A 17,396-nucleotide genomic window follows, 5' to 3' on the forward strand; every position below is an offset into this window, starting at 1 on the left:
TGTGTTGTTGTTGATATTGCTGGTGCGAGTGCATGTGCTCTTATTCACCAACACACGTCCGACCTTTATCAACGACAAACATCAGCACTCGCACATACAATCAGCCTTTGCCAGAGCTCCATAGTAGAGTGCTTGCTTGCTTGCCACACAGCACAGCACACAGTTTGCCTCATTCGCTGCTTTCTGCTGCCTGGGTATAAAAATTTTATCAATAAATAAAATCTTATCAACACTTGGAGATCATTTTCAGCCTTCTCTCTGTGTGCTGTTGTACCTCGCTTTCCTTCCACCCATCGGCAACCCCCTCGATCCAGATGCTAACGATCCATGCAGGCAGAACCGAGCATTCTATGATTTCCTCTCTCGTCTGCTCACAACAACACCAGCAATCAACCAAAACGTGCTTAGACACCCTTACTCTCTTTCTCTCGTCAGATTCTCTCAGTTTGAATTTCTCGTGAGTCAACACAACACACAGAGCAGCGTGTGGGATTCTGATTCCACTGCTGCTATGCTTTGCTATAGATGACTGATAGAACAATCTATCTAAACTAAACCAACGACCAACGTTGACGACGACAACGCGAGCGATAGCAGCACTGACTGTTGTTGTTACTTTGGGTTGTGATAGTGCATCAGCTCAGCGTTCGCTCGCTTACAGTTCACAGGAGTTCCACGAATAGTGCTCAGCTGTCCTCCATGCAATTGAACTGGTTTCTTAAGCTTGTCACCTACAGAAAATCAGCTCAATTGGTTGGAAGACAGCCAAGAAATTGCGATGGGTGGACGGCACCACCGACCGCGTTATTCGGGAGATTCCTGTGCTTGCCTCCCGCTCTCTTCATCAGCACCGCGCGGACGCGCAATAACTACAATATAAATCCTTATCACACTTTGATCGACGCTCGGCTTTTTATTCATTAGAACGCGGGCAGATAGGGAAGTCAGTGGCCTCTCATCGGTCCTGCCCGGCCTGGCATGGCCTGGGGCAGTACAATTTTACCACCATATCGCCATCAGAGATTGACCCAAACTTGATGAGTAACACAGTGGTGGTGGTGGTGTGGTAGATTTTGTCAAGAACGACCCAATCAAGAGCTGGGGTACATTTTTGAGCAATAACAGTTCTTTTGGAAAGTTTGAATTATCATTTATAGTGAATTCAGTTTTTTTTTACCAGTGTGAAATAGAACTTTTCGGCAGAGTGAACAGAGTGAACAAACGACCGAAAAAAAAACAAATAAGACGAAAAGGAATACAAACATTAATGATCAATTTGATACTTAGCAAAAGTAACACAAAGGCCAAATCGGAAACTCTTGTGATAGTAGGAAATGCAGTAATTGTGAAGTGGACTAGTCCAAAATGCTTTGCTGAGAAGCGCGATGGGACTCATCAAAATAACACCTATTCACGCTGAACCGGGGCCACTACCGATCGCGGATCGGATTGAATGACTGACACTAAGATACATTTCAGGGGAAACATGTCAGAAGGGTCTAACTCGAAACTTAAACAATGACTTGGATCGTCGGTATCATACGAATGACTTCGAGTTATACCCTTCTGACATGTTTCCCCTGATTTCAAAGAGCTCATTTCATAAGAACCAGCTTCAACCTACTAGGTTGGAAGAAGGTGCTTGGACAAACATATTAGGAACAAAACTCAGTGGAACTCAGAAGTCTGGAAAATTTTGGTAAATTGGTAGTTGAATGTATGCTTGAAAATCAACAACTGTTCGGCTTGTTTATCATTGTAATGACAACTTTATAGGAAATGTTATTAAACACTACCCGATTAATCCTGATGAATGTGGGCGTCTTAGGGAATACCTGTATAAAGAGACATAGAGAGAAAGAGAAAGAGAAAGATGGATTCGTAGTTTCCATTTAATTCCACTAGCTTTTTTGCTCAGTAAATTTTAACTCAGTAAATATTCATTCGGAACACCCGGTATAAACCCATGTAGGTCAGAAAAACTGCGTCGTTTTTCGTCGGTCTCTGTTCCGCAAGTAAGTACCAATCACCGCCCCACCGGACCCTAGATATTGAAACCAACAGCACATGGACCGGGAATAAATAGCTTTACTTCTCGTTCGAAGAAAGATCGAAACAAGTTTTTCTACATAAAATTAAAACGTTTATCCATGTGACATTCAATAAATTAAAGCTGGCGACGAGACTCGGTAGCTCAGTAGTTACCGTTTCTGCTAACTGAGCAGAAGGTTTGGGAGTTCAATCCCAGGCGATTCCACTGTCTCACATTTTTATCACTATGCCTTATTCTATTCCAATAGATTTTTTAATGAAAACAAATCACTTACCGCAGCGTTGCCAGATCAGTTTCATGAAAATCTGGTCCAGCTTAAGTTAAAAATCTGGAAAAATCTGTAATAGGAATAACTACCCCATTTCCGGCCTATTAAGCACAACCCCCATTTCCGGGCTATTAAGCACAACCCGCACTTAGTCTTTCTTAATCTAGCACAGTTAAGCACCAAACGGAATGTTATTATTACTGATGGCTTTCAAATTTATTTACCTTTCCGTAGGTACCGTAAGATTTGATAAAGAGAAACCAATCGTTGAGATATTGTCAAAAGTCTAACACTGCTTCTTGACGCCAAACTCGGCCTACGGATTCTAAACTCGCATTGAAACGCCACTGAAATGCCAATGAATTCACTTCGGCCTATCGGATGAAGATAAAACATGATTCGCTCGGAGCGCTTCATTTGTTTTTGGGAATAATGGGTGCAAACCTTCATATCACGCGTTTTCATTGACTTCGTTCGGTAGCTTATTTACTAAAGTATCCTACCAACCCCATAATTGACTTGTTAGCTCTGAAATCATGGATTTATTTGAAGTTTTCTGCTCGATAGGCCCAAAATGGAGGGCCTCCCTTAGCTCAGAAGGTAGAGGCGCAGTTACAAAGCAAGACCATGCTGAAGGTGGCTGGGTTCAATTCCCGGTCCAGTCTAGGAATTTTTCGGGTTGGAAAATTTCCCGACTTCCCTGGGCATAGAAGTATGATTGGACTTGCCACACAATCATATCAATGCAAAAATGGTACAGGCATCGAAAGCTCTCAATTAATAACTGTGGAAGTGCATCTAGAACACTAAGTTGAGAGCACGCAATAAGCTAATATGCGATATGCAATAAGCTTGAAATGCGAAGAAGAAGAAGAAGAAGAAGAAGAAGACCCAAAATGGGCGATTAGGCCGAAATAGTTCTCTACCCTGCTCCGAAATAACCAAACCAACTTCGGTTTCGGTTGTCTCGATTATCTAAGGCTTTTTTCAATATTCTTTAATTTTATTTTTACGTGAATATTCAAATTCAAACAATGCTATTCAAATCAAATGAAACATTCATTTAATAAATTGCTAGCTTGTTTTTATAAATTTGAAATCTTTCCAACATTTTTACGTTCTTACATGAAGGAAACATTTTCATAACTTGAAAATATATTAATGTCATACATTTCTGAGTACTTTAATTACTCTTTTAACAGACTATTTCAAATGAAAGATAATATGGGTTCAACAAATTGCCAGTGCTGAAATATTTCGTTGTTTTCATTTTCATTTCACATTAGTATAATTATTTGAGTGATTAATTGACTTTGGTCAAGCAAATGTTACTGGTTACTATGTTGACGACAGGGTTGTTTCCACTCACTTCACTATAGAAAATGATTCCCGGAACTATGAAACCATTTCCGGGATCTATTACAGATCTATTATTAAGAGCTTAAACAATTAAGGTTTGAATCATTAATATGAATTGTTCGTAACATCGTTCTCATATGAAAATACGAGTCGGATTACTTTAATTTCTGGCATCGGTTGCAGAATGCAAAATAAACTGAAAATTGCGGCCACCTTTCCTAATTTAATGAACTTAAAATGTTTCATTCTAATGAATGTGCGACAGAACATCTCTTAAATTTCAATCAATTATGCAAAGAAAAACTTCAAAGGTACAAATGTCAGCTTCCACAAAACATACAAATTTGAAATTGCTACTCCTTGTTTGCTGTGCTACTACAAACAGAGAGTAGCAATTTCAAATTTGTATGTTTTGTGGAAGCTGACATTTGTGCCTTTGAAGGTTCACGCTAAGGCTTCCTTAGAGTATCACCTTAACTAATCTAACTCCAAAGATAGTTAAAAAAAGTTATCTGAATTTCAACAAATTTCCAAAGAATTTTACATAGCATTCCAGAAAGAGAAGGGAGTAAGGTCCAAGAGATTTCCAAGGAGAGTTTCAAAAGGATTCAGAAGAGAATTCCTTCTGAAATCCAAAAGATTCTGCCAAGGGAATTATGAGAAATTCAAAGAAAATTTTGTGCTTGGGTGTATTCCAAACAGGGTTTCCAGTTTTTGTTTTTTTATTATCGGTAGCTTCTCAACATTTTTATCGGTAGTTATCGGTAGGCCGTCTGAAGAAGGCTTTCCCGATACTTGAAACCTTTGTGAGTGGGGGGGGGGGGGAGGACTGTCCTTCAGTTCTTCTGCTTTAAACGTGTCGAAATCAATATTTCTTATTCTAATGCTAATTCTGACTACAAGAAAAACAACACATAGGTATTAAATATTTTTAAAGATTACTAAAAACCTGTGATTCTCGGTAGGAAAAGTGAAAAATCGGTAGTTTTTAACCTTTTGTCTGTGAATCGGTAGGCATCCCGGAAATCGGTAGGACTACTGATAAATCGGTAGGTCTGGCCACCCTGATTCCAACTGCAAGGGAGGATAATTTATAGATAACTCCGATGAGAATTGCAAAGAAATCAGTTAACTTAAACTTCGGTAGCGAATTTCTCTAGAGTTTGTGCCATGAAATACTTTTAAGGTTCACAAACGAAAAAAGTTATTCAAACTCCTGGACGTCGGAAATATAAATACTTTTGAGGTAACGAAGCTAGCATCCCAACTAACTTTTTGATTTGATTTTGGTTTAGCGACTTGCAGTCAATTTAATTGTTTGTAAGCAAGTTTGAACATACTGGGATTCGAACCCACATTCACACACAACTAAACAGCAGAATAACAGCTGTGAAGAAGCGTAAATTGATATGCAATAAGAGCTTGCCACAACCATCCCAACAGCCATAAGTATCCGAGGGGGGCGACACATCTAAACCACAAGTTTAGATGCTCAACAAATCTCATGCTAGCGAATCAATCTCCGAAAAATCTTCTTTCATTAGTCGCATCTTGCATCGCGCATCATATTTTTGCAGGAAATCTTCAGAATCGTCATCAATCTTCTTTCTATCTACTCAGCGTGCGCGCAGCTAGCCACAGCAAAACACAATCTTTTCTGCATCGTAGATAGAGTCGTCCCCCTCGTAAGTATCTGACTACACTCAAAAAATTCCACACGTCATCATCATGTGTCTCACACTTAATTTTGCGCATATTGTGAAACACATCCATTTCATGTGTGAATTTTATGCTATGAACCATGCCCGAACACTATGGATTTGAATTGTGACACACTTGGATTCTATGTGCCTCATATGGTCATATCAATAGCTTTGCACATCATAGTTCAATATTATACAATATTCTACTTTATCGACTTCTACTTTACCGACTCTAAAAATGAATCGACAAATATATAAACAAAACTGCCAGAGGCCAGATCTGTCACATATCTTTTTAACGGATCTGATTTGGGATTCGATCATGGACTGTTGGGGTGAGCTGCTGCCGGAGTCTTCGTTCGATCTCACTGTGCCACGGTTGTCATCATATATGAGGCGGGTTGATAGGATAAAGTCACAACTCTTGTTTTCGATGTTTACCTTTCTGAGCAAGCAATTCACATCGTATTGAAATGCAAAACACTTTAAATCCATCTGTTTTGAACAATAGTGTGATTCAATGTGCTATACACTTGAATATATAGTGAATGATTTTCAACATTTCAAAGTTTGAACCACCATAAACTAACGTGTATAACACATTGAACCAAGGTGAAATTAAGTGTATTTAAGTAAGTAAATGTGATTGTGCATTTAAAAAATCAAGTGTTTAAACACTTCGATCAAACGTGTGCAATTTTTGAGTGTAAGTTCGCCAGATTTGCTTGTATAGAGGTTGAGTAAAGGTTACCCCATATCGTATAGCATTTGAATACAACTTGAGGCAGTATAAATGAAATAAGCAAAGTGTTTACATTGTGAAAATTGTTAGTTGGGATAAAGCAAGTACCTGAGGCCTAAAACTTTTCAAGGATTCTACCTGGAATTGTTTTGAACAAATGTCAGGAATTGACAAATTTATGAACCACTGTGACATGTACCATTTGTTTAGATCTCAGACTTAATTTTTGGTATCTCGTACTAAGGAAAGTTTTGAATTCAAAGTTGAAGAAATATTCAAAATATCAGACATAGCATTTTGATTAGCAGAATTCGATTGACGAATAATGCTTAAAGCAAAACAACTCATTTTAAAATTCAACTCAAATTGTAAGTACCTGAATGTTTTTTTTTTTATAAAATCCCTCTCTAGATCCTGTTAGGGACATTTATTAGGATTCTGAGACTTCGAATATTTTCAGGCATTCACACTTTGGAAATTTTTATATAGGGGAAATGGATGTAATGTCGGCCTAAATGCCCCTAATTTGGGCCCATACATAAATTCAGTACCGTCCCAATGAAGCGTTCATCTAGATAAAATTGATAAATAGCAAACTTTTAGCGATAGGCCCAATCTTAGATCCATAGGCCAACATTAGAGCCATTTCCTCTATTTTATTAATTTGAAGGAAATTTATGAAAACAATTACAAAGATAGCTATGAAAGATGCGAGGAAAATTACTTTTAAACTGTTTAGGTTTTTCAAACTTAAACTCAAAGGAGCTTATGGAATTTAAAATAAATAAATAAAAAAGAAGCACTTTTGATATAGATTTTCAATTCTATGCAATCAAAAATGATCTTATACTTGGAACATTAAAAAAATCATCACAATAGTTTGACTTAGACAAATGAATCGAGATATCGGAACGGAAAAGAAATTATCGGTTCAATGATTCAATACAAAATTAGATTTCAAAGACATTAACGAAAATAATCCAGGATTTAGATATTGTGAATATTGAAAAATACCGAAATTTCAAATTCATCTCGAATTTGGAGAAATGTGAAATATGTTGAATTAATTTTCATCATAACTTTTAGTTACTTCTTGATGAGTTGTGTGATTTTAGTCATAATAATATTCTTATTTATACCATGTGCCATAATTTTGAAAACCGGAATATCAAAATTAACGTGGATATTTGAAATTATTCAGTTATTAGTGGCAAATCTAAATTTCAATTTTCCATATCAAAGTGTTAGATAAAATTCACAGAGCTTATCTCAGCAATAACTGCTTCTCGGAGGATAAGTTTAAAATTCTTGAACTGATTCAAAACACCAATTATATAAATTTTTAATATTACTTGTTCAGAATATTTCTTACAAATCATAAGTAAGCTTTACGTTGTCATACAATATTTGAAATATTTTATGACATATATACAGGGTGAAAGGTAATTCCTGTCATTTTTTTTAAAGTAATTGTAGTATCAAATGAGTTAATCACATACATGTATGCATATTTTTCTTTTAGAGTGTGTTCAAATGTCAACACGGCATTCAAGTTTGTTTTGAATTTTCATTCGTTTGATACTCACGATAATCATGAACGCGAAAAGGGAACTCGTGATAAGCCTGTTTTTGAAGCATCATAAACCGTGTTCTATTTTGAAGACGCTGAAACCACTCGGAATAAACGAAAGATTCATCTTTCACACCATTAAACGGTACAAAGAAACCGGTTCGTGGAAAATCCCTCCCAGACCAGACCGTTATCAAACGAGTGAGAGAGCGAATTCGGCGGAATCCTTGTAAGTCTGGGCGTAAGATGGCAAAAGAACTCGGAATGTCACAGTTAACGCAGGAGTATTTTGAAAGATGATCTCGGATTGAATGCTTCCAAAAAACAGCGGGTGCATGGTTTGACCGGAAAGCAAAAGATAGCTAGAGTCGAAAGATGTTGGAAACTGCTAAAACGGTACAGTGATTGCGAAATTCTGTTTTCGGATGAGAAAATGTTTCTGCTACAGGATCACCACAACCAGCAAAATGATCGGGTTTATGCTGCATATCTTGCTGATATTCCTCGTGCCAAACTGGCTGTTCAAAGGTTCCAGAATGTTTCCAGGGTGACGGTTTGGGGATGTTTCTCCAAAACATTGAAAGTTCCATTGCTGTTCATTGAACCTGGTGTTAAAATCAACAGTAAATATTACATCGATAATGTTTTAAAGAACTACTTGCTTCCTTTCGTCCAAAAACATTATAAGAATGCACCATACTGCTTCCAACAAGACTCTACACCGTCGCATCAGGCAAATTTCCCGGATTTCATTTCGTCGAAAGAGTGACCTCCCTCCTCACCCGATTTAAATTCTCTCGACTTCTTTGCATGGGGCTACATATTAGGCGAACTAGGGAATACCAAGGGACTAACCGTGGAAACTCTTAAGCAACGTTTGGTGAAAATATGGGACGAAATGCCTCAAGATATCGTGCGTGCCAGCTGTAACGATTTTCAAAAACGGATGCGGCTCGTAATTAAACGAAAGGGAGAAAGATTTGAATTGGACTAAGTTAAGACAAATGTTATAGATACACGAAACAAGAAATACACTGAAAATTAAATTTCACGTCATCTTCTCATTTTTATGACCATATACTTTACTGACAGGAACTACCTTTCACCCTGTAAATTGTTACTAGCATGATCTATGATGCAAAGCTATATAATATGTGACTTGTATTGTATTTAAAATGCTCATTACATTACAGAAAATCACCCTATTCGTACTAATACGGAAAAGAATGTAGGTACATCGATATACATCTTATAGATACTTTTTTCAATGATTTTAATATCCCTTTAGTTAATTTTATGAACTTCCAAAGTGAGAGAGAGTAGAATTAATAGTTTCGATTTAATTCCACTACCCTACCACTATCTGTCAAGGATAAGCAAATAAGGTAGTGGAATGAAATGGAAATTTCTCTCTCTTTACACAGGTATTCCACTAAGACGCCCACATTCATCAGGATTGACTTTTGTTACTTTCGTTCGTTTCGTTACTATCAAGTGGCCACCTACACAAATCTGTCAAAGTCACTAAAAAGTAACCAACTATCAGTCCTGTAATACAGATTTCATAAACAGTATACTTAATCTGCAATGTTTCACGACATGAGCAGGTTCTGCGATGTGGTCGATGGAAAGTTTTTTTTTTCTCCCGATGCACAGCGGCTAGAAAATCATCTCGTGATAATTTCATACGACAATATTCTGGAAAAACTTGCTTGGACGCCACTGCCATAACATTAGTTGGAAGAAACAGCTACAGTTGATGTAAGCAATCCACGCTCTAATATTTGATGTTCATGTCATTTGTATTGCGTGTATCAAACATATTTCAGATAAATATAACAGATCGATGGCGTTTCTTATAAACCAAATATTTATTACCATGAAACCACAACCAAAATCAACTCTTACTCTTTATTTGTTCCAACATCAAAGTAAAATAAACATTCATGTCTTAAACTAGGGTCTCCAGCTACAAAAGTAGCTTACCAACCTTTATTGTTATGATATGTATCTAGGTGATTAATTATGTTCATGGACATTTGTTCTAAAGCCTCAACATTCGAAATTAGTTGTACCTCGTTAGTACTGTATCAGGAAGGCAGCTTCAAAATCATTTTCAAAACTTTGTTCTGAATCCTTTGAAGTGCTTTTTTCCTGGTAGTGCAACAACTAGACCATATTGGCACAGCATAAAGCAAAACTTGTTTCAATATTAGAAGTTTGTGCTTCAGGCAAAGTTTAGATTTTCTGTTCATAAGAGGACACCAATATTTTATACATTTGTACCTGGATGTCCTCAATGTGATCTTTAGCAAAGAATGAATCGACATCGTAAATTGGGCGGCTGTGTTTGAATGGCACCTTGTAGAATTCATATTTTCCAAAACGTGTGAGGCAGTGATAGAATCAGCAAATAACTCCGCACGCATCACTTATCTCCCGATCAGAATCCGATCGGCAGATCCCCTATATCGCTATCCCAGAGCAAAAGTCACGTCACTCACTATCAACCGGCTACATACTGCACCCGGGTGGTAGAGATTTAAAAGAATTACCGACACCCTCTAGAGGTGTCTAGAACTTCAGAGGGGTTACAAATTGAAACTCACCATTTTCCGATTCCCAGGATCGGTTGCAGCAATCTTTTCCCGGTCAACTATTTAGAGGATTCTAGCGGAAAAAAGTCACGTGCCACTGTCGTCCCTATGGTCGGATTTGAAATCGAAACCCGTCATGCACCCTTGCCAGCAGCTTTTGGCATCGCAAAGGCGGTGGGAGTTTCGATTCCTTCGCCGAATCTCATTCCTACTCCAACCTTCTCGGTGTGGCTATGTCTGTCTATCTGTCTGTCTGTATGCTGTATGAAGCAAACTGGGAGAGCCGGGCCTCACATTGATTAAGGGGAAACTGCGTCTGAATGATATCTCGGCGCGATCCATTGATAGATAAGCCCGGCTCACGATAGTTGCCATTCCTGCTCATTTCGGTCTCTGCCCGTCTGCTGCCTGCCTTCCTGCCTGTCTGCTTGCCTACAATATCTATCCACTCTAAACCCATGCAGACGCAGAGTCAGAGATGAGGGAGAATATGAATGTTGTCACTGTCGCTGAGATAGCACTGGCGACATACAGTCATTAGTGTCCGTCCGCCGCCATCAGCCATTCTCTCTCAGTCAGCTCGTGGTGCGTCGTCAACAAACAACGATGGAGAGCGAAAGAGAGCCAAAGTGATTCTCACCGTTTGAATATCAAGTCGAGAGCGAAACGCAGGAAGGTGGCTATCTGCTGTAAAAAAATATGAAACCCTCACGTAGGTTTAGTTTTTGGTCGCTCTCGGTGTGTGCAGCACACATAAACACAAGGCTGCCCGTTTTGTTTGAATCGTGCGATGTTTGTGAGTTTCCAGTGTTTTTTTTTTTTGAAATCCGTACGTTTGTGAAACAGTGAAGTAATCGACTGTGAATGTTGGTACCGGTGTGCACAAGTTTGAAACGATCTGGGTCACAGAAGGGCCCAAACTACACAGCGGCGGAAGATCACGACGATAAGCGTTTAACAGCGACGTGAGTGACGTGAAATCGGCTGAAACGATCAGTCACAGCGCGATAAAAATCGCGAACGGAAATGTCAAACTTTTATCGCAACAGTGCGATTTTCCCGTGAAGGTGTTTTTCCTCGGTTCTGTTTTGAACAGGCGGTTCGCTCTCCCGCTCCAGAACAGCAGGCTCCGGGTGTGGTAGTGTGTGTGATGGTGCGCATTGGTGTTGGTGTATTGGTGCATTAGTGAGTGTGCACCGTGAGGGGTGTGAGATGCACAGTGGAAAAAAGTGTTGCAATTTATATCGTCCGCTTATGGGTCGGCTTTCGCACACGTGTGCAACCGCCGACAACCTGTCAAACAAAAGTTTATTTGCGAAGCGGTACATTTTTGCGCCCTCGCTTTGTTCCACCTGAACCCGCGCACTGTAATTTTATTCATGTTTGCAATAAATATTAAAGTTGAAATATTTTTCTGGCGATAAAAGCGAAAAGATTGTGAACAAAGTTGTTACTCAGCAGAAAGCGATAAAAAGTCCCGATAGACCGAGCGCGTTCGGGTGAAACTTGCCGACGAGAGGAAAGCGCAAAAACAGAATCAGCATTTCCATCACAATCAAACCGTTTGGATCTTCATCTGCCGTGTGTGTGTGTGCATGTCTCGGTATTTGGTTTCTGCGGGCAAACAACAACAAAAAAAAAAGTGTCGAAAGCGCAGTCACACTGATGCCGGAATAACGACGAGTGTTCCCGCGTGCGAGCGGGGTATTCAATAAATAAAATACACATTTTATGCGATTTTTGCCGTATCGCCACAAATGACTCATAAACGAAAACGCACAACGGAACTGGTCTGAAAGCGAAAATCGCAGGCAACCGAACGACGCGAATTCGACCGCAAGGACGCAACGCAGTCATCATAAAAACATAAACGTCAAAATAACGCCGCTGCCACCACTTGGCAATTTCGCGTACCCCGCATTCGCTGGTGGCTGATTCCGGACGGGAGATTTCACCGGTGATCGGTTCCCGAGCCGTAAGCACACCACGTTATCGAGTCGTCGCAGTTTCGAATAATGAAATAATAACACGAACAACGTGAAAATAAATAGTTGCCACTGCGCGTGAGGGGGCCATCTTTGCAACTGCTGTTGTTGTTATTGTCATTGTCGCACTCATCGTGCGTGACATCGAAGCAATTGTCGAAACGAGTAGTGCTTAATCCGTACAAATTTTTCTATTGTTGCCCTGTCGGGGAAGTGGGGATATTTATTTTCCCCGAAAAAAAAAGAAGGAATTGCGCGCAACTGTGAACAAAAACAGCGAGAAAATTGGCCTGCATGCTAGGTTTGGGCGGCCCGAAGTAGCAGGCTGTGCAAGTCATCGTACGGCAGGAGTGGAGCAACAGCCAACAGCAAGCTAGTATGACAGTCGAACAGAGCCTGGAAGCAACCGTAATGGGTAGGTTATTGTTTTGCAATTTAGATATTTATTTATTTTCGGGATTCGGCCAATTTCTCCGGAGCGAATATTTTTAGTTTTATGTTTGGCGCTGGGAAATTTATTCGATTGGATACGAGAGTGTGTTTTTTTTTCCTTCGTTTGCTTTCGATTGTTGACTTTATTGGTCCACCGGTGGTGGTTAACTAAAGAGAAAGAGGGTTTTATTTTTATAACTAAATTTCGCGCGGTCGCGTTTGTGTTTTATTATTATTATAACAATTTATTATAAGTTTAAATGGGCTTTGATTTGTATAATGGGGGATTTGGAGGCATTAGCCGTGTTGGGCTGTTTGCTTCCGATTGCAGTCTGTTTTATATGAAAATAAGGTTTGCTAGGTTATTTGATTTGTTTAAGAAATTGATTTGCTTTAGTCATAACTATAACATGTCACAATGATTTGCTGAATGTAAAAGTTCACATCACTCTATTGCTTATCTAAGCTCAGTCACAGAAATTTGTTGCCTCTCTCGCTAAAGATTCCTCTTCTTTGGCTTTATTACGTCCCTACTAGGACTTTAGACCGGCTCTCAACTTAGTGTTCTTTGAGCACTTCCAAAATTGTTAATTGATAGCTTTCTTCTAAAGTAGTACCATTTCCAAAAGTATTATTGTGTGGCAAGTACAATCATACTCTATGCCCATGGAAGTCGATAAATTTTTCGGCCCCCAAAAAATCCTACACCGGTCCGGAAATTCAACTCAGTGGCCTAGCATGATCTAACTTTATAGCTGCACCTTTACCAACTGAGCTAAGAGAGGTCCCTAAAAGTCACGAGATCATATCTCATCTCCAGACAAGTCAAGTCATGCCAACAGGAATTCACGGAATTGCAAGGGAAATGTATGGAATTCCAAGGGGAATTCACGCAATTCTAAGTGTAATTTGCGGAATTCCAACGGGAATTCACATACCTACATCTTGAAGCCACAGAATTCAGATATAGGGATGAGATATTTCCATACATTTTTTTAGATTTTCTTATGATTCGTAGGGATCTATTAATGGACATCCTCAGTGATGGCATAATCATAGCAAATTGATATTGATTGATATAAGGTATAATAATGCTATCTCGTTTTTCTCTTCACCGATGGTAGCCACAAAGCGACTGCTGCCAGCCGTTATAGAAATTTCGGTAGCGATCGGGTGTAAAGCAAAAATCAGGAAACTCAATCTCATCACAGTTTGGTGGCTAGTGTGTTTAATTAGCTTGATATTCTGAGCTGCGATATCACAGCTTGCAATATCAACTGCAGTTGTTTGCTTGTTGATTTTTGTCTACAAAAATCAAGCGTGATTGTGTTCTCTTGGTGAGATTTGATTTTTTGATGTTTTCCCAACACTGGACATCCTGATGGAATTCAAATGTCCTTAGGGATTCTAGATTTATGACCTTAAAATAATAATTGTAGTGTATGGAATCAAAGCAATTGTAGAAACAGCAAATGTCACTTCCTGGCAATTTCCGGGAATCTGGAAATATTTGTATCTGGTCATTAGATATAATGTTTCTTCATTTGATAGCTATTTATATACTTTGGTACTAATGCTGATCAATTCATGAAGCAAAAAATATTGTTCAACACTTTTTTATATCTGTCCCATAAGATTTGCACGGATTCCCCTCGAATATTTCCCTTTTCTTCCCGCGGAAGATTCTTCCAACATCCTTTGGAAGTTTCGTCTGACTTGGTACGTTTCTTCCAACATATCCTGAAAGCTTCCCTTAAATTGCCCTGGAAGATTATTCCATATTTCCTAAGCTCTCCGGATTTTTTTTTATAAATAATCTCCTGAAGTACCTTCCGACATCCCTGGACTCCTGTGAAAGTTCAAAATGTTCACACTTCTCTTCTGTCTTCTCCTGGAACTTTCTTCCGACTTCCTTTGGAAGTGTCTTCCGTATTTCGGGACAAGTTTGTTTTAAAAGCTTTTTCGGAAAACCCTTACAACTTTTCCTGGAAATCTTTTCCCACTTACTAAGGAAATTTCTGATACCGGTTTTCTTTGAAGAATCTTTCAGCTTCTCCAGAAAGATTCATCTGATTTCCCACAGAAGTTTATTCCGACTTCGTTCGGAAACTACTTCTGACTTCGTTCGAAAACTGCTTCTGACTTCGTACGAAAGCTTCTTCCAACTTCCCTCGGAAGTCTCATCCAACTGTATTCGGAAGTTTCCTCTGAATTCACTTTCTGGGAGTGTATTCCGACTCCCCAGGATTTGTTTTTCCTATTTTCCTTGTGTTACCTAGCTCATCATTGTATCACAAATAGCATAAGAGCCCTATGCCACCACCCTTCTATTGAAGCGACCCTCCAATGCTTTGTCAAAGGCGCTGGTATATATTAAGGAACACTAACGGCAACAAGCTCCAGGATCCTCGATCAACTTTACGACCACTCACTTAAAGAGAAGACTCGCCAGAACTCCTCATTACAAACGCCAGTATACAGGAACAGCTGAATTAAAACCGCAGCCAACGTGTGCAATCATCGTGGACCAGATCACTGTCATATATTCTTATGGCATGTGCTTGGCCTTAATAAGAGTAATCCTATATGCTTCCTCTTTTTTTTAAAGAGGTGAACCAATATACGGCTGAAAATCTCTATAAAAATGCTGAACCAATTGATCTAGTCGTGAAAATTTCTGCTGCCTGCTCACCACGCTGTCTGAAGCGAAAATGAGTTGAGACTATACAGCAGCACTCTTATATATCTTTTCAGGTAATTGCAGGATGATGTGCAACCAAGTGGTACTCGATTATGAAGACTGGGTTTGGGAAGAACGTTTATTTTAAGAAAACAGTGATTAAATTACCACTTTTTATTTGTACATTGGACAATGCTTGACATTACAACTTTTTCAATAGTTTCTTGTTGAAAATCATCAGTCGGAAGCATTGCTATTGGTGCGTAGAGATATTTCTGATCGATTGTTGATAAAATTATTGAAATTTGTTCAGGGACAGCTGAGTTATTAATGTTCAAAATCTTTCATGATTTTGTTACATGTTGCATTTTCGGTTTTCACAAAGTGTACCTCCATATAGAAATCAAAGACGTAGTCCTACGTCAAAAATTGATGGTTGCATTTCAATAAATGTCTCATAGCTACCATGACGAATGTATGATATAAGACGCTCCAGTTACGTGCATCATATTGAATAGCAAATTACACTACTTTTTCGCACGGTGTAGTCTAGAAAATCACCATGAAATTTAATATTTGTAGATTCCGTTGGAAATTTCAAGACTCGGTAATTCATGTTAACAGAACTGTCTTACCAATTCAATCCTAGAGCATTCTCTTAGTAATTCTAATTTATGACTAGACTAGAAAACCCTAGTCCAAGGATCTTCTCAGAAACCCTAGATTAGGGAATCTCCTGAGGGTTGCTCGTGGTAGCACGCCTTTTGAGGTTATTTTAATCGAAATTCTAGTTTATTAATTTCCCTGGGAAGTTATAGTAAAGGGAATCCCCTTAAGAATTCCAGTACACGAAATCTGTTAAAACATTCTAGGCCGAATTTTAACGCTTTAAAGCTTTTCCTAAAGATTTCTAGTCTGCGGAATCCTCAAAGGAATTATATCCTAGGGAATCTTCTGAGGAGTTCATCAAGCCTATGAAAACTAACTAGAAGTTCTTACCTATACAGGCCTCAAATAGCTTCGTTTGTTAAGGGCACGATATTACCAAGACGGTGAGTTCAATTCCTGGCCTGGCCTAGAAAAACTCTCAACTTAGTGTTCTAGGTGCACATCCACAGTTATTAATTGAGAGCTTTCGATGCCTGTACCATTTTTGCATTAGTATAATTGTATGGCAATACTCTATGCCCAGGGAAGTCGGGAAATTTTCCAACCCGAAAAATTCCTAGACCGGACCGGGTATCGAACCCAGCCACCTCCAGCATGGTCTTGCTTTGTAGCTGCACCTTTACCGACTGAGCTAAGGGAGGTCCCGTTTTATTGACAACAACAACTATTTTCTCAGTATCATAAAAAGCTCTCAATGAATAACTGTTGAAGAGCTGCAAAGATCACCAAGTTTAAAGCAGGCAAAATCTCATGTAAAAGTGGCAACAGCCAGGAAGAAGACCAAGACCTTTGTAGGATTCTTAGCTATTTTAGTCTAAGGTATCCAATGAATTGCAACCCTGGAGACTTATCACCGTCGCTGCTAGAGCTGATCTGCAGCCAACAAAGCGATTATACTACAAGTGGAGATGCTTGTCCACACGTAAGGGATAGCATCGATCATCGTACCTACGGTCGGAGCATCGAGAGCAGAAGATGAGATGATCGAACGACGAGTGCGGAGTTGGATCGAACGGATGCACAGCGCGAGAGGGAGATTTGGGCTAGGCGACCATAGGTCAAGCGATGACCAGATCGGGAGACGGGAGAACAGTTGGTTTCGGTAGCCGTTGGAAACGGTTGATGCTCCCATCGGGGACGAAGGATATTTAAATTGTTAGCTTAAGATTGCTTGTGAAAAGTAAATTGTGTAGTAATTGTGAATAAATGTAGTTTCTGAGACTAGTGTTCGGTCAATCCGCGAGTGTCCTTTTTGTGTATCTGGAGAAAAAGAACACTCCCTGGAATTCCGCACCCCGTTTCACCCCAAAGGAAACACCAACAACAACAGAGTCCCCA

General features: G+C 39.3%; 1 protein-coding gene across 1 annotated transcript in view; it reads left to right on the forward strand.

Annotated features, from left to right (window-relative positions):
* Positions 1–11,018: 11,018 nt before the first annotated feature.
* ush (Zinc finger protein ush) overlaps positions 11,019–17,396 on the forward strand; it is a 284,797-nt gene continuing 278,419 nt past the window's right edge. Inside the window, exon 1 of the mRNA XM_065233835.1 lies at positions 11,019–12,692. Within this exon, the coding sequence (XP_065089907.1) occupies positions 12,656–12,692 (37 nt within the window). The 5' untranslated portion in view covers positions 11,019–12,655. The remainder of the gene's footprint in view (positions 12,693–17,396) is intronic.

This window comes from Ochlerotatus camptorhynchus, unplaced genomic scaffold, assembly GCF_037179485.1.
Source record: "Ochlerotatus camptorhynchus isolate MF236.1 unplaced genomic scaffold, CSIRO-AGI_Acam_v1.1 ptg000418l, whole genome shotgun sequence".
NCBI lineage: Eukaryota > Metazoa > Arthropoda > Insecta > Diptera > Culicidae > Ochlerotatus > Ochlerotatus camptorhynchus.